Below are 21457 nucleotides of genomic sequence, written 5' to 3' on the forward strand. Positions count from 1 at the left end.
TGTGGCCCACTTCTTTCCCGACACATTGAATATTTTCAGAGGCACCTGATAATTTTCTCATCATTTAGTTTCTCTGCCTACCTTTAGAAGGAGTGCTTAGCATTCCCACAAGCATTTTTAAAATACGTGAAATACACCGCCAGCTCAGTCATTTCCAGCCGAGGACTGCAGTTTCGTGCTTATTAGCACTCATCAGTCCGGCATAGGAAAGTGACCGAGCTGGAGATGGGAAACCTCTTAAGGAAGCCAAGAGTGCGAAACAAACTGGTAGCTAATACATAATTAGCAGACCAGACGAGTGACCGAAGCAATGGTTCGGTTCAACTCGAAGATTAAACGCAGTCAAGGTATATTCAGTAAATTACCGCCCATCAGCCAGGGCTTAGGCAGAAATATGTGAAATACACCGCCAGCTCAGTCATTTCCAGTCGAGGACTGCAGTTTCGTGCTTATTAGCACTCATCAGCCCGGCATAGGAAAGTGACCGAGCTGGGCGTTCAATCTTCGAGTTGAACCGAACCATTGCTTCGGTCACTCGTCTGGTCTGCTAATTATGTATTAGCTACCAGTTTGTGTCGCATTCTTGGCTTCCTTAAGAGGTTTCCCATCTCTAGCTCGGTCACTTTCCTATGCCGGGCTGATGAGTGCTAATAAGCACGAAACTGCAGTCCTCGGCTGGAAATGACTGAACTGGCGGTGTATTTCACGTAATTCTGCTTAAGCTCTGGCTAATGGGCGGTAATTTACTGAATATTTCTAAGATGTTCGAAAGTCACCCCGCCCCCTACCCCCGGAGTTGTTACCATGAAAGATAGAACCGCTGTTCTATAATTTTCCACAAAGCCGGAAATTTACACTACACAAATTAAATATTTTTGTGCAAATAGCATCGCAAAAATCATAAATGTAGTTGACTTCTTTGTTGCATCAAGTTTTCCCCCTATTAATACTAACAATATAATCTCAAATAAGAATTTCACTCAAAGAACATTTGATCACAAACGAGATTTAAAAGTTGTCATTTAAAATTTCGGACGATATGAAATCCAGAAAGTACGAACTACGAGTACAGTGGACGCCGGTTAATTGAATCAGTGGTTAATTCAATCACCCGCTTTAATGAATCAAATTGTAAAAAACGGAATAAAATCCAGTTTTATTGAATTAGCCGCTTTATGGAATCAAAACTGTTTAGAACAAACGTGATTTATAATCAGCGGCCACTTGTATGTTGTAAATTAATGAAAGAAAGGAAACACTTAGAAAGAAAAAAAAATTTAGAGCAGAAGCCTGATGTACTTGCTGTAAAAAATTAAATACTGTAAAAGCATTTATTTTCGCGAGCCGTAATTTTCGCGAAAACGAAGATATGGGCCAAATTATGAGCAGAGAATTTTGAGAATTTTATCTGAACAGAACCGAACATACGACAATGATGAGCTCGCGAAAATATATACAAAAAGAAATGCGACAACCAGAAACAGGCTCTGAGTCCAGCTAGGCTAGTCGAATGTCCTATTCAGTTATTAGTCCCCAATGAAGATTAACGGCCCTCATAAAGCTATCCACCCACTTGCTCATTACCGTCTCTTCCGATAAAATGTTCCAAGTGCCCACGAACTAAGAGCCTAAAGAAGTCATTTTTACTAATTTCCAGGTTAGCATGAGATTTGAAAAGCTTAAAACAAGGACCCCTCGTCCTGTTTTCAGTGCAAAAATTTAACCCGTTAACATCTTTCATTTTGATAAATTTAAACAACTGAATTATGTCCCCTTCTGATCCTCCCTTGCTCCAGGCTATACATATTAAGCCTATTAAGTCTGTTTTCATAGGCTAAATCTGAAAGTCTCCTTACAAGTCAAGTAACACTTCTTTGAACCCTTGCCAATCTTTACTAATAATAAAGCTGAAAGTCTCTTTGTCCGGAGGATGTCTGGATGTCTGGATGTCTGTAGGATGTCTGTGACGCGCATAGCAAATAGACCGTTCGGCCGATTTTCATGAAATTTGGCAAAGTTAGTTTGTAGCATGGGGGTGTACACCTCGAAGTGATTTTTCGAAAATTCTATTTTGTTCTTTTTCTATTCCAATTTTAAGAACAAAATTATCATAAGATCGACAAGTAAATTACGAAATTATCATAACGTGTAACCGTTACATGGGCACAAGCCAATTGGCGAGATACGAAATTATCATAACGTGGAACTGTAACATGGGTACAAGCCAATTGGCGAGAAAATTCACCATACATTATTTGTAAATATACAGGCGAACCAAAAAAACCTTTTAATTTTTCTATTCCGGGATAAGCCGTGCGGGTACCACTAGTACAGAAATATCTTTCCTGAGATAAGGAGACCAAAACTGAACCGCATAGGGTAGACCGGGGCACGTTTACGCATGGAGCACGTTTACGCAGTGCCCTTTTTTCAAAACGAATTATAACTGGAGATCCAACAGTCATAACAGATTGGTGCTACTCCCTAGCAAATATTCTCACAAGTTTTTAAGGATTAGTCGAGCTTCTGTCCAGCATGCAGAAAGAATAATGTTTTTTACCAAGTTTATTAAATTTTGAGTTGAACGTTTTGAAGCTTATCTATATATATATAAATGAATGTTTGTCTGTATGTCATCCATGAACTCAAAAACTACCCGGCAGATTTGGCTGAAACTTTCACCGTTTGTTATTTTTGGTACTGGGAATGTTTATAGACCAGTTCGAAAAAAATCCGATCGATAGCTCCTTTTTTATTCCAATTTAAGTCACAATCCATTGGATAAATACGAATAAAATTATGGGCTGCAGAAATTAATTCACGTAAAAGATCTCATTGATAAGAAGTTAGCTGTTGCCATTTTTCTTGAGTTTGAACAAATAAATTCTTTTTTTATTGTTTTATGGCTTTTCATGCAACGGGGGGGGGGGGATTTAAAACTTTTTCTATTTGATATTTTTAGCGATTGATTGATCTTGCAAACTGCGTGAGTACAAAATTTGAGTATAGTCACGGCTTCACTTGATACCTGGATCGATTATTATGAAAATTGCTATATATATATATATATATATATATATATATATATATATATATGTATTTTTCCACGGAAAAGGTGCATAGTATGCTCATTGAAGCCACTCGCCACCAGGTGGCACTGCAGAGTAGCAACTTTTGCCCCGTTCAACCGATTGTCATGAAAATCAGTATGGTGATGTATTTTTTTTTTTGTTGGCGTAGCAACGTGCGTCGGGTATAGCTAGTTGTGAATAAATAATACTTACAAGGAGAAGACACGATCGTGGGGTTGGAGATTTGCGTCAATTTTTCTTGTGGTGAAAGAGGACCGCTATTACCTTACGTGGTTAAAGTAATACGACGCAATACTCAGAAAATTAGGAGAAAAATCGATTTAAAGTCGCCGTGGAGTCTCCAAAGCGCCTTATGAGTTTAAACTGCCACTTTTGACCAGCCGCCGCTAGCCTAGTTGGTAAGGCGCGATCTTGTGCTCCAGAGATAGCACGACCGAACCCCACTCTGGGACCTTTTTCTTTTCTCTTTTCTTTCTTTTTTGCTATCACAACAATTAGTGGTAACGCGTTTCACCCCTATATTACTTTCTGAAATTTATTTTTGTTTAGGATCGCAAACTTTTTCATTCACTGAAAAACATTCTTGCTCGTTATTCTGTACGGTTTGATTTGCCTAGTAAAGGTTTTTGACCTGTATTCCCCTTACGGTTATAAGGGACATCTGCTCATAGGACATGCGGATCATTTTTTTTTTTGTTATCACAGCAATTATTAAAATAATTTCTCTTCCCTACATAATTTTTAAGAATTTATTTATATCATTATTGTAAAAATTATTTTCTTTTTCTTCCAGCAAAACAATTCAAAAATAATTCATATTTTTCATCCTACCACTACTTCGTTACCACTAATTGTTGTGGAAGCAAAAAAAGAAAAAGAAAAGAAAAGGTTCAGAGTGTATTCGATCGTGTTATCGCTGGAGCACAAGATCGCGCCTTAACCAACAAGGCTAGCGGCATAAGGTTCCTAGGAGATTCCATGGTGACTTTAAATCGATTTTTCTCACAATTTTCTGAGTATTGCATCGTATTACTTAAACCACGTAAGGTACTTGAGGTCCTCTTTCACCACAAAAAAAAAAAAAAAAAAATGACGCAAATCTCCGACCTCACGGTCGTGCCGTCTCCTTGTAAGTTAAAAAAAAAACAAAAACAAATATATAAAAATTAGCAGAATTTTATCCTTTTTTGAGAAATTTATTTGTATGAACTGAAATGTTATTAAATTTTTACACGTCTTCTTCTTTATCTTTACTAATAATAAAGCTGAAAGTCTCTCTGTCCGGAGGATGTCTGGATGTCTGGATGTCTGTAGGATATCTGTAGGATGTCTGTGACGCGCATAGCGCCTAGACCGTTCGGCCGATTTTCATGAAATTTGGCACAAAGTTAGTATGTAGCATGGGGGTGTGCACCTCGAAGCGATTTTTCGAAAATTCGATTTTGTTCTTTTTTTATTTCAATTTTAAGAAAAAAAAGTATCATAAATAACGAAATTATCATAACGTGGAACCGTGACATGGGTACAAGCCAATTGGCGCGATACGAAATTATCATAACGTGGAACTGTAACATCGGTACAAGCCAATTGGCGAGAAAATTCACCATACATTATTTGTAAATATACAAGCGAACCAAAAGACCTTTAATTTTTCTATTACGGGCGAAGCCGTGCGGGTGCCACTAGTTACAAATAATAAAGCTGAAAGTCTCTCTGTCCGGAGGATGTCTGGATGTCTGGATATCTGTAGGATGTCTGTAGGATGTCTGTGACGCGCATAGCGCCTAAACCGTTCGGCCGATTTTCATGAAATTTGGCACAAAGTTATTATGTAGCATGGGGGTGTGCACCTCGAAGCGATTTTTCGAAAATTCGATGTGGTTCTTTTTTTATTCCAATTTTAAGAAAAAAACTGTTATAAATTACGAAATTATCATAACGTGGAACCGTAACATGGGCACAAGCCAATTGGCGAGATACGAAATTATCATAACGTGGAACTATAACGTCTTTACAAGCCAATTGGCGAGAAAATTCACCATACATTATTTGTAAATATACAGGCGAACCAAAAGACCTTTAATTTTTCTATTACGGGCGAAGCCGTGCGGGTGCCACTAGTTACTAATAATAAAGCTGAAAGTATTTCTGTCTGTCAGGATCTCTGTGACGCGCATAGCGCCTAGACTATTCGGCCGATTTTCATGAAATTTGGCACAGAATTAGTTTATGGCATGGGGGTGTGCACCTCGAAGCGATTTTTCGAACATTCGATTTTATTCTTTTTCTATTCCAATTTTAAAAACATTTTATTGAGTAAAATTATCATAAGATGGACGAGTAAATTGCCAAGTTATCATAACGTGGAACCGTAACATGGGCAAGCCTATTGGCGAGAAATGTACCATACATTATTTGTAAATATACAGGCGAACCGAAAGACCTTTTAATGTTCTACTACGGGCAAAGCCGTGCGGATACCACTAGTTAAAAATAAATCCAAACTTGGCGACGGGGGCACGTTTACGCGTTGAACGTCGGAGCACTTTTATGATCGTTCTTACTGTATCTAACTAAAACGTGCCCCTGAATTTTTTTTTTTTGCTCCTAACTGTCTCAATTCTTTTTAGTATTTTTCGGCTATTTAGTTTTGAAAATTACCATTTACTTTTTAATTAAGTTACACATTCGTATCTTATTGCTTACAATCATATAGTGCTGTCTTCATGCCTTTTCAGCTTCAACTTTATACACTATTCAGTCTGTAATAAATTTGTTTTATTTTAGTGATGGTAAGACATTGTATTCAAAACACTAGCAGAACCTCGTTTGGTGTCAAAATAAATATGCGTAAACGTGCCCGGGGCCGGGGCACGTTTACGCAACCAACTTGGACTCAAAAAAAAAAAAAGAAAAAATTAATTTGAATTCTTAAATTTTGAATTCAAATTATGTTTTTCGCAATCACGAGTTGCGACAGGACCCTACTCATTGGTTACTACTCTACTCAATTGTTTCTAGACACGGCTCTTGTCCCTCTAAGTCTACCCTCCTGTTGAACGGAGACGTGTGTATTAGTTGTGTATGTGTAGGCTTTTGTGTGTGTGTAGACCTGTGTGTATGTACGTTGGCATGTGTGTGAGTGCGTATGTGTATGAGCGTGCGTGTCTAGGACATGGACGCCACCGACCAGGAGCGGCTACCGGAGGACGGAGCCGCGCCTGCAGGTGGCGGTGGTGGTTGAAAAAGGCACGGAACATCAAAGACGGTCAAATGAGAACAATAAGCAATCGTGATTGCTCAAAAAAACGGCAAAAAATAAAAGCTGAGCAACAACTGAACATACCAATTTTGACTCCATTCACTGCTTCATAAAACGGCAATATCCAAAATTTCCTAAGTTAAAGCATAAAAATTAGAAAATTCGTTGAAATAAATCCGTGCCTCGGTTTTCCCTATACTCGAAATTTGGTCCTACTAAACTCCTATATAAAATAAGTGTTTTAACTGTAAATAACGTTTGATAGATTAAATTTAATTTAACATGTTGGGGAAAACATTTCAGAACTCAAAATTTTTTATATTCTTCATAGATTCTTAAGCCCATTTTAGTTTACCAGGGTGTCACTCTACGCAAACGCCCCGACACTGCATTTGATAGATTAATTATAAATTATGATAATTTTGAACTAAAATTGATTGGAAAAATTTATCAACAAGTTGAGAATATTGTTACAAATCCTGTAAATAGTAATTATTGTAGTAACGTAACCTGTAAATAGTTTCCCGTAATGAATATACAACCCCTTTTCATATGGCTAAAGTATACGACCCCCCTATTTCCTTTTTGTTCATTGATAAAATTTGATAACGGTCTACTATGTTCCAGAAGCGTGTGGAATATTTGAGAGATTTCTTTTCGGTGTGTATATAAACCGTTACGCTGGATAATGAGGGGAGTTTCGATTGAAATTTCGAACTGAGAGCGTATTTGCTCTGTTTATTGCGAGGCATTTCGCTGTGTTGTTTTCGTATTTGGAAGTAAATACGTGGGTAAACGTTGAGTTTACGGTGTTGTGTGATAATTGCTTAATTGCTGATGAATAATTTAGCAGTTGTTAACGATTTCTCCTGTACATAGTGTAAATAAAGCTCCTGTGTTTTTATCAAGTACTTAGTCTTCATTTCAAGAAAGTGGAAGTCGCACCAGGGCTGCGGAGTCGGAAGGAAAATTTCCGACTCCGACCCTGACTCCGACTCCTGGATTTTTAAACGCCCGACTCCGACTCCAACTCCGATTTCGACTCCGGATTTTTTTTTTTTAAATTTAATTGTATTTTTTCAACTCCCTCTCCCTTCAGGGGAAGGGGGAAAACCTCTAAGCAAAGATTGAAATATTAATTCCTTTTTATAAAATTTTTTTGTTTTTTATTGTGAACCCAAGACGCATACTACGTTAGAATTTCAATTTAAAAATCACATTTTCCAATAGTTACGAGTTAAAAAGTGAGATGACTTAAAAATTCCTTTAAAAAATTTGAAAAGAATTATCTGTAATTTGCCCCCCTTTAATGTTTAACAAATAGATATTGATCAAATCGTGTGCTTTCAATTTTTGAAAACTGTAGTTCGAGAGAAAAAAAGCTTTTTTTCTAAATCCAAGTTCTTGAGATGGGGTGGTTTGCCCCGGGTGACACCCATCTGGTAGATGACACCCAAAGTTAATTTCAGAGTTTATAAAAAATATAAGCATTTTAATTCTGAAAATTTTCGTGAATATATTTTAAATTATATTTTATCAATAAAATTTCAACGAAAATAGGGCACATATACGTCAGGAGCTAATTTTACACGAAATGCGGCGGTATACAAATTTGTACGAATAGCTTTTACTATACCTATATTTCCACTTCGCTAAATTTTTAATTTAAACTTTATTGGCTGCATTAGAATTAACCTTAATATGAAGATTTTAAGATTAACTGCAATTATTGAGTGTTGTAATCAAGAAATCATTTACACTTATTTTGTTCCATACTTTTTAGTGAGAACCAAGCTTATAGAAAGTCTTAATAAAGAAAAAAACATTAGAATATTTCATCGAATCTTTTGGATTCGTGCTTTCGCACTAGAACTTCTTTGAATTTGTCGATCACCCTTAAACGTTTCAATCTTAGCTACGGGCCTCGACTTACTAATTTGTTACGTTTCTTTTACTATTTTATAACTGAGATCGAACAAAACACTATATTTCTATTTTTACTTGAAAGTGATTACTTGAAAATGTTAGGCAACAAAACCGTTTGCTGACAATTGCTATTAGTTCCGTTAAAAAGCAAGCAAAATAGGGGACGGCTACAGAAAGTTCGGTAAGCACTCAAGCTGGCTGATTGCCATAATGGCAGTTATTTTCTCATTAGTATCTTTTTATACATGTAATCGAACCAATTGGTAGTCAGTTTTTAAAAAATGTAAGGAGAGTCAGTGAAAAGGAAAGAAAAAAAGAAGCCCGGAGTCGGAGTCGGAGTCGGCATGTTTTCTAACGACTCCGACTCCAACTCCTTTACCCCAAAATCAGTCCGACTCCGACTCTTCGACTCCGACTCCACAGCTCTGAGTCGCACCGAATCCGTTACAATATTAATTTTTTGGGGGTAAATCTTCAAAATAACTTACGATGGGACAATCACATTGAGTTTGTCTCAAAAAAGATTTCTCGTAATTTAGGTTTAATTAATTTTGTGTCTAATTTCCTTCCTGCTGATGTTCTGTTTATTTTATATTTTTCTTTGACATATTCAGTTCTCAGTTATGGTGTTCTTGTTTGGGGCAAAACAACTAAAAATAAACTAAATAGAATAAACATTTTATTGAAAAGATTTCACAGAATAATCAATAGACATAATATCGTGTATAACAGTAATAGAAGCATTTTAAAGACCGTGGAACAAATTTATAAATATAATGTTGGTATTTTTATGTATGATTTAGAAATAAATGGTTTGAATTTTGAAATAGTAACAATCCGTGAATTGGTTCATAAGTACCCCACTAGAAACCGTGAAAACATTATACCTATTAAAGCAAAAACAAATTTATTGTTTAATGGCATTAACTCTTACGGACCAAAATTGTGGAACACCTTACCCAATTGTTTAAAAACCATTAATAATCGGAATTTGTTTCAGAAAAGGCTAAAAAAAGTTATACTCAATTCTACTGCAGTCAATTTAGGATAAAGTAGCATATTTGTAATAGTATACCTGGGTTCCGTTATAGAATTAGACGTACTTTATTGCATTACTTGTGTTGTGTTTATGTGTTCTTTGTATGATTATGCATTTATTTTTTGTTAATTCTATCTTATGTTATAAACTGGCCCTAAATTAAGTTCTTTTCTGAGTGGTGGGAGCTAGTCAGGCTATTGTTATAGTCTTTACTCCCATCTACTCAATCAGGGATTCAAATAGACAGGGTGAAATTTATTTCTGTTTGTAATTTCTTTTTTTCTTTTATTCTATTAAAAAAAAATATAATTACAAGTATTGGGAACATTTTAGAATTAAAGTACTTATGTTACTGTTACTTTTATAAACCCATTTGTGTGTTGCTCTTCCCTAGAAGTGTGTCCTCCTGCGCAAATACAATTAGTAGAGTTACTGCGTTTCATAGATTAAATATAGTTTGAAATATGGGGAAAAAATTTCAGGATTGAAGTATTTATATTTTTCATCAACTCATAAACCCATTTTGAGTATTCCCCCTCTCCCAGAAGGGTGTCAAGGTGTCATCCGGAAAAATGTCCTCCTCCCCTATGCTACTATGTTTGAGAGTATGTTAATTTTTTAAGCTTTAAAAAAAAAAAAAAAATCATTGAAAAAAAAATAGTATGAATTTAATAAGTACTTAAAATAGAATAAATTAAAATATTTTTACAATTCTTAATTTTACTTAAAATGGTAATTTGAAAACATTTATTTGTGTAAATAAAAATATACTTGTAAATGCAAATTACATCTTGCGTAAATACAAAAATATTTTAAAACTTATGTTTTGTAACTTATGTTGTAAAATAAGTAAAAGACTTGATGGTTTTAAAGTTTTCAAAAATATTTAGCTTGCTCTAGTGTTAAAACTATACAAAACAGTAATACATAGTTGCATAAAAGGTGGTTTTTAAGCATTATCTACCTGTGTAGGTTCATTATTACTGTATAATTTAACTACAACCTCCAGAAGCAAAAACGGTTCCTCACCTCTGGTTTTATAGACTCACATCACAAAATTCTTAGCTTTTTTCATCCCCACGAAGTAAATATCTAATTTCTGTCTTTTTTTTTTTTTTTGTCGTGACGAATTCGTCAACATTAATTTTATGGCTATGGAACACATTTTTAGACATCAATTTGGGAACCTGCCACAAAGTCTCAGGATGATTAGGAAACACATGAAAATATTTTGGGGACTTGTTTTGGAACATAATAAACCTATACGTATGCCTATAGTTAAAATATTCTGACAAATAAACGTCATAAGAAGAATATGGTAATGTCATGTTAGAATATAGTTATGGTAAAGGCAGTAAGGAGCTTTTCTCACATCATCCATTAAACGCAGCGAACTGATCAGAGAATAAATATTTTCCTCTCTGGCTGACGGCCAATGGCACAACTATTCGTCATGTAGGCGAAATCTTTAGAAACAATATCTTTTCCAAATCGTATATGTAGTACTAGTGGTACCCGCACGGCTTTGCCCGTAATAAAAAAATTAAAAGGTCTTTTGTTTCGCCTGTATATTTACAAATAATGTATGGTGAATTTTCTCTCCAATTAGCTTGTATGCATGTTACGGTTCCACGTTATGATAATTTCGTATCTCGCCAATTGGCTTGTGCCCATGTTACTGTTCCACGTAATGATAATTTCGTAATTTACTCGTCCATGTTATGATAGTTTTGTTCTTAAAATTGGAATAGAAAAAGAAGCACATCGAATTTTCGAAAAATCGCTTCGAGGTGCACACCGCCATGCTACAAACTTTGTGCCAAATTCCATGAAAATCGGCCGAACGATCTAGGCGCTACGCTCGTCACAGATATCCAGACAGAGAGACTTTCAGCTTTATTATTGTTAAGAAAAGAAAAAATCTTCAAATTTGAATCTTTTTTGCATTTTCAATATGCGGAAAACGCTCAGCGAAGTAACATTTTAGAGAGTAGGGACTCAGCATCCATTCTTGTATCAAACTATGCGCCTTGCGGTCTAATGAAATATAATGAAATGAAAGCAGCATTTATTTTGCTTCGAAGTGAAGTGACGTGTTTCAATGTTTTGCAAATAAAATCTTCCGACTGATCTTTTGATTTTCATAAAAATGTCTATTTTACCGAGGATTTTTAGTAGTATTTCAAAGTCACTAAACATCCAAAACGTAACTAATTCAATATTTTCTAAAGCAACTGGAATCGCAGGGGTGAGTGAAGTTCAACTATTGTTAAATTCAGTTACTCGTTTTTCTAAACCGGTGTTTCTCGTAGATATTTTTTTTGGCTTTGTAATGTGATTGATGTCATGTGTACTAATTTGGTTTTGCAATTACCATATTTGACTGATAAAGTATGTATAGAAATGTAAAACTTCGTATTTTAATTAGCTCTATCGTTGAAAGCTGTATATGATTTGCAAACCCATTTTTTAACCTAGAAGAACTCGCGTACTAAACTGCACACAAAAGGTCGCTCGAGATACCTGTATGACCCCATCTACTATTGTTTGCTTTCTGCAATATGTCAATTTTAATCACAGTCCATTATCGATTTGTAAAAAAAGATATTTTTACATTTTTTAAAAAAATTTGAGAGATTTTCAATTGAGTACTACAACTAGTTTCTTAGATAAACCTACTTTAATTAAGAAAAAAAAAACAAAGCAGAGAAAGGCCACTGAACAACCATTTAATAAAAACTCTTATTAAATTTAACTTGCATTTATCAGAGACATAATTGGAAGGAACTCAGCAAGTAAATTGTTCACATTTTACATTAGAGACTCTGATTTTTTTTAGATTTGGCCCGCATTTAGATTTGGCCTCCAGAATGGCCTTAGGCCATTTGCAACTTAGGCCAAAAATGAAGGTTTCTCAAAGAATAAAAAACACCAGATGCTGGCAGGTGATCATGAAAGAAAACATTTAGAGGCAGTATTTCAATCATTGAGAATCTAGTGCAATTATCAAATTTTTAGCAATAATTATTTTATTTTGGTGACCATTTCCTCTCTGCCACTTTATGGTAACCCTATTTGCCTAGATAATTCCCCATTTAATGCTTTTAGTTATTAATTAATTCCTTTGATTAATTTTACAGACTGGGATTTGAAACTTGTTGTGAGTTATCATATTTTATTCTTATAATTCTGTTCTATAAATCTCGTCAAACTTCCTCGCAGCTCTTAGGATGAAATTTAGTGAAAAGATTTCGATAACTGAGATTCTTGGCATTTTTTTAAAACCGTTGTCAAATTGTTGAATGCCAAAGCTAATATTATTTAGATTGCTAGAAATAATGTTACTTGGCAAAAATTTCATGATCACAATCTCAATCAGATATTTTAATAATCTCATAAAAATTACAATAATAAGCCCTTTTTGTGTGATTTTAAAAGCCACAAACCTAAGATAGTCAACATGTGTAGGTAATTTTTGACGATTTTGATAATTGAGTTCCTTTTCAATTTTTTCCAAATTTTTTAACACTAAAGAGGGGACATTAAAGCATTTCGACGATCCCAATAGTGGCATAATTGAATGATTATTGCCCAAAATTTAGTGATCATGCCGAATCCCAACTATGAAAGTACCCCATTTTTAGCCTACTTTCCCAGTAAAAGTCAGAAAAAGAAGAAAAAAGCATGAAAGAAGGCTTAATGCATTTTAAAAATATCGCGAAAAACAAAAAAAAGTCGAAAATAATTAAATAAATATTGAAAAATGAAAAATTGGAAAGTAGGGTATTGAGATGGGGGAAAGTGTCTGTCGGTCTGTCTGTCCCCCCCTAATAACTTTTGAATGAATAGTCCGATTCGGAAAAACTTTTTTTTGTTCGAAAGATCTCGGCGAGGACACCTCATTCCCATATTTCACTTTTTGATTTGAACTATTTTTTGTTCAATTTTCAACAGTTTAAAAAAAACTTAACATTATCGCCTACACGGAAATTCAAGGCAATTCCGAACTGTGAGGTGAATTTGCTTCAAACAAACTTTGTAGGAAAAAGCTTTTGATGAAAAACTTGTATATAAAACATCTTTTTGATTTGAACAATTTTCCGTTCAATTTTGAACAGTTTAAATCCCTTAACATTAGCGCCTACGGGGAACTGAAAGTCAATGTAGATTCCATACTTGAAGACGGATTTACTTCAAACAAATTTTGTTGGAAATAGCTCTTGACACCAAAACTCCAGACTTCGACTCCGAGAATTTAGGGGCACTTGACTCCGACTCTGACTCCTGTGCCCGACAATTAATCGGACTCCGACTTCGACTCTGACTTCGTAGCTTTGGCAAAAATTTATACACGGAGGACAAATGACTGACTCCTATTCTTAGATATTCGACTCAGACTCCTTTACCCCAAAATGAAATTGACTCCGACTCCGCAGCTATGGTTTTGACTGCGAAATAATTATTGTTGATCTGACTTGTTTTCATTTTTACGCTAAAGTTTTAATTTAGGTATTCAGTTTTCGGCGAATAAACTCGAAGTAATTTATGTCTCTATATAAAGATATGCGCAGACTATTTTTTTTTTGACGATGAAAATTATTTCTTTAAGTTGACATTTTATTGTTTTTATTTATTTTGGTAAGTGCATTAATTCATTTAAAATGTTTATGGCAACAGGGGAAAAAGAAACGATTTTTTTTTTGATATGATGTATTTATTTTAATGAGCTTTTTAATTTTAATTATTTTTTCGTTTTGAGAGCTGTTAAAGATTTTTTTAATGGAAAAAAGTGTATTAGCTGCTTTGTTTAAAAGTTGCAGCTATTTTATTTGTTCTTTTTTTTTTCCGCATCTAATTTTTTTTTAGATGAGTGAGGAATATTTTATTCCTAGAAATCAGCTCAAAGTATTTTAAAAATATGTTTGAAAACATTTGCGATATTAGCTATTTTTAAGAATATTGATCAGGTACTTGAAAGTAGTATGGGTATACAGGAAAGTAGGCTCGTCTAGTTCTAGACAGAACTTCTTGTTTGTTTTGCTGTTTGTGCAAAAAAAAAAAAAAACGAATTCTGCCTAAAGTTTCGGATACTGGATAAAGTTGTTGTACTGTGCAATGATTAAAATTCCACAAAAATGCTCATTCAATTTATTAATAATGTGTAGGTTTTCGTTCCTGAAAGAACAAAATACACTGATTGGCGGATGTTAAGAGATGCAAACCGGCGAAAAGTTGTCAAACAGTATGCTCCATTGAGGTTACAGATCAATTCTTTGAGATACAATACCATCCTTCCACAAGAAATCAGGGTAAGTATAGTGCAGCTCTTGTTAGTTGAGCTTTGACCTTGACTATGTTTCCCTGTTTTAGAGAAGTTTAGTGAAAAGTAGACGTGTTATTGGCTCGGATTTTAGTTGGAATATTTTTGGAGAACTACGAAGAAAGTTTATCAACTCAATTTAGCGCCAATTTCCCCTTCCTATTTTCCGAAACAGAGGTAAACATTCTCCGAGTCGGAGCTCAACTTCTCAGAGCCTCACAATACAAGTCACTGCTATGCTAATTACTAGTACAAAGAATGGAGGAAAAATCATTGTTTGGATGTGCTATTCAGTTTGTTAATTTTTGTTTGGAGTATTTTGTTTTTACTAAAATATATCTTTCTTTACAAGATTTAAATGATAAGCAATATCAGATAATTATTTGGTAATTGGTTTTGATTCTGAACCTTAATTTATGTATGGGAGGGTGGGGGATGACTGTTTCTTTTATGCAAACAAGATGTTTTTTTTTTTAATTCCAAAGCTCTTGGAAGATTCCCTTTTTTCCTTTTCAATATTTTGACATTATATCAGTCTATTTTAGCTCAAAAAATGTAGTTTATTCATGTTTTGCATAATGTAGCAGTGTTAGGAATAGGAATTTAAATCTAGACATCATTATAATGATGACTGAAGTAAGTTTTCCACATGTCAAATAAAAAATCTTAGTACAACATTTTTACCCCGATTAAATGAATTCATCAGGACTGAAACTTTTATACGTTAAATCAGCGTTATTCGTAATATCGGAGTGTGAAACAATTAAAAAAAAAAAAAAAAGCACTTACCTTAACCCCTAATTAGCAACTGCCTAAAAATATCCGCAATTAAAAAGTTTACACTTTTTATTCAGCATTCTGTGACTCATTACGCACTAGTTAATTTGAAATTTTAAACTACTGAGTGATAGATGTTTGAACTATTTCTTTGATACTTGACTGGAAATAGTTCTCTTTCGACTTTATGGAGAGAAAAAAAAATACTGCAGCCTGCTGCATGAAATATGTTTTTAGTTTCCAGGCCATGGTTAGCATTTTAAAAAGTAAGTTTTAACGGGAGTTTCACTATCGCTTTCAGCATCAGAATCACAATTCGTTGGTTGCCCCCTCGTCCTCCCCTTCAAAAATTGCTGATTCCAAAAAAAGTCTTTTTCTGCTTCAGACAATATGGATGTCACATTTAGAAAACAATACAGTATTTCCTAACTCAAATGAATAATAAAAAAAATTTTTTTTTTGGTTGTTAAAATAATTTGTTGTTCGGTAAATGGTGGACTTTTGCCTTCATTTTTATCTTTAGCATCATTAACAAAAATTAAAACCCTCATGAGGTTACAAAAGAAAAACAAATCCAACAGAGGCAATGCAAGCCTCATTTTAAAATACATAAACTGAAACCTGTTTCTTTATGGCAGTTGTGGGTTGCGATTAGGATGAGTTGGGCAGAAGAAAATATTTGATGCACTTCAAAGTTTTAGGTGACAAGTTTGGTCCCAAAGATTGTAAACCTGGTCATAGAAATTAATATTATTGTTGCAGAATGTGCCTATTAGTTTTTATTTAGGACAATTTTAGGAGTATTTTCTCTTTAATCAACATGAACAGGCCTACCACATTAAGGTTTTCCAGGTTAGAGGCATCCCCCAAAAAATGAGCCTGAGCAGGGATCAACTTCTTAAATTAGTTGAAAGATAATTTTCAGGAGGAATGAATTATACAGGGTGTTTCTGAACTTTTGAGCAAAACTTAGTACACATCTGGACAAACAATATAATGGCAAAAATAAAGGTCCCAAACGTCTTCCGAAGGAGATAGGCGCGGTTAAAGTATAGGGTCCAAAATTTCAAATGATCATAAAAAATAGAACTGCTTATTGGTCGATTTGTTTGCACTTTTTGCTAAAATTTTTCTTTTTATCAGTGTTTTCTTGAAGATTAACTTTGAAGATAAAAAAAATGCCGATAGAGGGCGTTTTCGACTTTGGAGTAATGAACAACTGTTTGTTATCGCTATTTTTGAATCTCATTAAATGTTTGCTAATGCTTGGACTTAAACTTAAATTCTGATCAGAAAATCTGAATTGTTGGGAGTGATTAAGTAGCGAAAACTGAACCGTCTTCAAAGGTTGAAATACACTTTGTCACAAAAAAAATGTATACATCAAGAGTAAAATGAACTGCAACCTATAAACTCGGCAGGAATGTAGATTGGTAAGAAATGATTTAAATTTTGTCGGCAGTGTGACGAAAGGGTAAGCACGCTATGCGCATAAAAGATGCACAGATATGTACGATTGAAAGTGAAAGCTTGTGTCAGAGGGCACTTCAAACAAAACTTTCAAGTTTTAAGTACGCTATTGTGTCTAGGAAGACCTTCTAGAGGTATAAGAACCAGGGTTAGCCGGATTGGATCCAATGGATTTTTTTTTTTTGAAAAAACCCATTAAAAAAACCCATTATTTAGCCCACTTTTGGGTTTTTTTAAAATTTTTGTAGAAGTTTTTAAAAAAATTAATTTAAATACTTTCACAATTTAAACTTTTTTTTTATTTGTTCTTAACACAGACAATGGACAAAAAAAAAATGAATTTTTAACTTTAATAGTATTTCTTAACTCTTAATGGCATTAAAAAATACTTAAAAGATTTTAAATACATATATATTTAACTTTTTTCTTTAACTGGTCAATAAATAACTCAAATTATCATGACTAAGTCATGTCACGTCTGATTTTCTCAATATTTGTAGATTGTACAGAGTACAGAGGAAACTACTCTAGCTATAAGGCTTTCATGTGAATTATTTTCTGCAAACCAACACGCCACAAATCTCGAATAAACAAGGTATATTTTTTAGAAATTAACATGTTTTACAAACGGCCGGACAGAAAACAGAATAGGGTGTACAGTATTTTCATTATCTTACGAAAAAGTTTAATATTTCTTACTCTGTACGCAGAAATAGAAAAACAGGCAATATAAAATTCAAAGAAATGTCTTGATTAAGCTAGAATTCAGTAAAAAGGGATTTAAACTACTTGAGGTTCTACAGTAGTTTTGCATGACAAAATGAAATACAATAAAGTTAAATGCAGTAATTAGAAACGAACAATAGATTTTATCACTCGAGAAGTAACTTTGCCCTAACTGTTGGTAATCATGGAAACTAAAAAATCTGAAACTTCACCATTCTTGGGTTTTGTCGTCTTTTTTACTTTCCTTCAGAAAACGCTGAATTTTCCAGCTTTTTTTACCCCAATACAATTTTTGTGCTTTGTTCATATACTTACCCTACAATATACTACAAGCACCCCACATTTTTCCTTAAAAAAAGACAAAAAAAAAAAAAAAAACCCACATTTCTTTTAAAAAACCCAGCTTTAGTTGTTGTTTTTTTTTGGGTTTTATTTAAAAAACTCAAAAAACCTTGGGTCCATGGGCTTTTTTTAAAAAACCCCGGGTTTTTGCCAACCATGATAAGAACAGTTGTTGGACTTTTTAAAGGGATGTAAAGTAGGTCTGAGAAAAACAGGTTGGTTGTACGCGTGTATCTGCCGCCACCGTGGTCAGAGCGATATGGTAGTAGCTTATTGTAGGTAAAAATAAATGAATCACTCCATTGCGGTCGGTTAAGACATTCTAGAAACGGAAATGAGCATGAAGATCGCACATCATAACAGTTCGCACCTTAATCCTAGTTGACACTACCATATCAATAAGGTCGTTAACATTTGTTTCATGCATTTTAACACCTTCCAAGAAACTGATGGTATTAAGATAAACAATTTTATGTAGACTGAAAGACGCTGGGTATCTCAAACCGGCCTCCATTGCGATGGATTGGGGTTTTGTCGATTCGATTTTCGCTTTACTTGATTAGCTTCAGACAAGAGGATAGCTATCTTCAACGATGAATTCCGATTTAATCCTAGAGGTCATCGGTAGCCTATTTCACTCCATAATACCTTACTGTGTTTTGTATGGCTGCAATAAGAGGCTATACAAGTTACTGTTTTGCAACCTTTATTGTGTCATAACTTGTTAATAAAACACTCTTTTGTTTGGAATTTGTAATCATTTCCTTATCTTGTCAAAGGTAACATCCATTTTAAGTTTCATTAATATCACCCACTGACAATTTAAGTCTAAGCATTAGAAAAAATCCAATAAGATTCAAAAATAGCGGTAAAAAATAGTTGTTCATTACTCCAAAGTCTAAAGGGCCCTCTATCGATATTTTTTAAACTACATCTTCAAAATTTATTTTCAAGAAAATACTGATAAAAAGAATAATTTTATTGAAAACCGATAACAAATCGACCAATTTTTTCTGTTCTTTTATGATCATTTGAAAATTTGGAACCGAACCTTTTATGGCGCCTGTCTCCTTCGGGAGACGTTTCTGGCCTTCATTTTTGACGTTATATTTTTTGTATTTATGTGTACTATCAACCATTTAATTGCCCAAGAGTTCAAAACACCCTGTATACAAATATAAATACAAATTTGACGACCAGCAACAGGCTCTGGGCCCAGCTAGGCTGGTCCTTGTCAGTTCATTAGTCCCTAATGAAGATCAATGGTCCTCTTAAAGCTATCCACCCCTTGTTCATTCCCATCTCTTCCGGTAAACTGTTCCAAGTGCCAGCAAACCTACTAAAGTAATAGTGCTTCCTAATTTTCAGGTTAGCCTCAGATTTGAAAAGCTTAATACAATGACCCCATGTTCTGCTTTCTTCTTCTATAAAATACATGTGAATATTATATACAGGGTGCTAAAAAGGGAACTTTTTTTACACATGAAGTCTTAGCGGCAATCCACTGAATCAATCAAAGCAAAATTTTAGGTACGGTATTTGAACATATGCACTCGATTGATGATTCTAAACAATGCAGTACTCGTGCACTCGGTTACAGTAATAAAATATTAAAATTTTTGAATTGCTAAGCCCACATGTTTGCTATATTGAAAAACCACTAATGGCGTTGGAACGAGTAGCGTTTAACGGAAATTGCTGCCTTAAAGCATTTGCAAAGCTGAAGATTTTCAAAGTATTTTTTAACAACTCGCAGGATTAGACAGTACTAGAGTAAATCAGTCACTAAACACCTTGTGCACATCATTATTTGAGGAAAATCCTTTAAAGTACAGAGTTAAAATACTGAGTTCTGTTGGTGCTCAAATTTGCCAATGAGCAAATTTCGTCGCACACATTTGGTCGATCATTCCAAAATGCTGTTTGTGGTTTTTCAATATACTGATCAGTTTGTGCAAGTTAAAAGTGGGTATTGTCATTTGAAAATTTTGAGATTTTTTCGCAGTAACCTTATCCTTGTTCCTTGCACTGTTTAAAATCATCAACAACTTGAGCGCATAGCTTCAAATAATTATGTGTTAAATTTTAACCCTATTGCTTCAGCGGAATTTTTGCTAGGGCGACATATATAGGGAAAGTTACTTACGGACCACCTTGTATATACTACTAAATATTTCATTTGTAATCGTTATTTAATAGTGATGTTTCAATATTTAGGCATTATTCTACCACCTATGGTGACTAAATTTGGGTCCTGCGGCAACTCACATAGTGCTAATGTCTTATCTGTTTGGAGTCTATGGGTAAAATTAAAGAGATAAGATGGCATCACTTTTGGCCAAAATTGTTGAATTTTTAAAAACTTTTTTTGTCATCACTGTTATGTAACATGATCAAGGTCACTTGGCAGCTGTGATCACGTCATCTGCTCAACGGACAATCAGAAGAGACCTTCCAATGAACATTACATACAGACATACATGTGTTCGTATTCTAGTAGTATAGATTTTAGTTTTTGTTGTGCAAAAAGTGGTCAATTACTGACAGACACTGGTCAATTACTGGAAGTCAGCGGTCAATTGCTGGTGAAATCTCCTTTTTCAACTATGATTGAAAATAGTTTAAAAAATAGTTACTAAAACAGAAAAATGATTCGTAATTGTTAATCCTGATAGTTTTATTGAAGTGTAGAAAAATTTTCAGTTTTTTCCTGTTTTTTACCTGTGAACATAATTAGAACTTGTAGAAACTTTCACTAAATGGTCAATTACTAGCAAATCACCCTATTTAGACCATGCTACTAATTTAGAACTAATGAAGTCATACAATGAATGTTATTCAAACTGAATTTAATTCTTCTTTAAGACATAAGCAGGCAAAGTATGAAATGTTTTTTATCCCTTGTAAAATTGGAAGTAATGAATTTAGCTAGTTTTTATACTAAAGGCATGCATTGGTGTTAGATTTTTTATCATGCATAGTTGTTATTTAAATAAAAACTAATGTTGTGACTTTTAATTATTTTAACAGGATATTGCTTCGAAAGAGATTCACGCACTTCCTCGTGCCAGTAATCTTTCTATGTGCCATGGTCGTTGTGTTTTGACCTCCAGAGCTAGGGGCAGATGGGCGAAATTTAGAATGTCCAGAATTGTTTGGCGTCACTTTGCTGATTATAATTTAATATCCGGAGCTGAACGTGCAATGTGGTGATTCATTCTTTTGTAGTTCAGAAGCAGTTGGTTTGTAATTTCTTGTTTAGAAGAAAAATTAAATATCTTTCAGAGTAGTATTTTGCATTATTTTTTGTTTCATATTAGTTTCTTATATCATTAGAATTCATAAAAATTTTATTTCAATGAAATTTAGTTTTGTACAAAAAGAAAAAAAAAATTGTCTGTTTCAACTTTTTCATTTTCTAAATGTGTTAAATACTGATTAGCATTTACATGGAAAAGTTAATAAAATTCGAAATGTTTCAAAATTTTGTTGAAAAACAACAT

General features: G+C 34.0%; 1 protein-coding gene across 1 annotated transcript; it reads left to right on the forward strand.

The window, feature by feature from the left end:
* The first annotated feature begins 11384 nt into the window (after window positions 1-11384).
* LOC129216960 (28S ribosomal protein S14, mitochondrial-like) lies at window positions 11385-21243 on the forward strand. The gene is made up of 3 exons (XM_054851183.1): window positions 11385-11567; window positions 14485-14628; window positions 20985-21243. The coding sequence occupies exons 1-3, from the start codon at window positions 11469-11471 to the stop codon at window positions 21165-21167; spliced, it is 426 nt and encodes a 141-aa protein (XP_054707158.1). The 5' UTR covers window positions 11385-11468; the 3' UTR covers window positions 21168-21243.
* The last annotated feature ends 214 nt before the right edge of the window (window positions 21244-21457 follow it).

Source organism: Uloborus diversus, chromosome 2 (genome assembly GCF_026930045.1).
Source record: "Uloborus diversus isolate 005 chromosome 2, Udiv.v.3.1, whole genome shotgun sequence".
Classification (NCBI taxonomy): Eukaryota; Metazoa; Arthropoda; class Arachnida; order Araneae; family Uloboridae; genus Uloborus; species Uloborus diversus.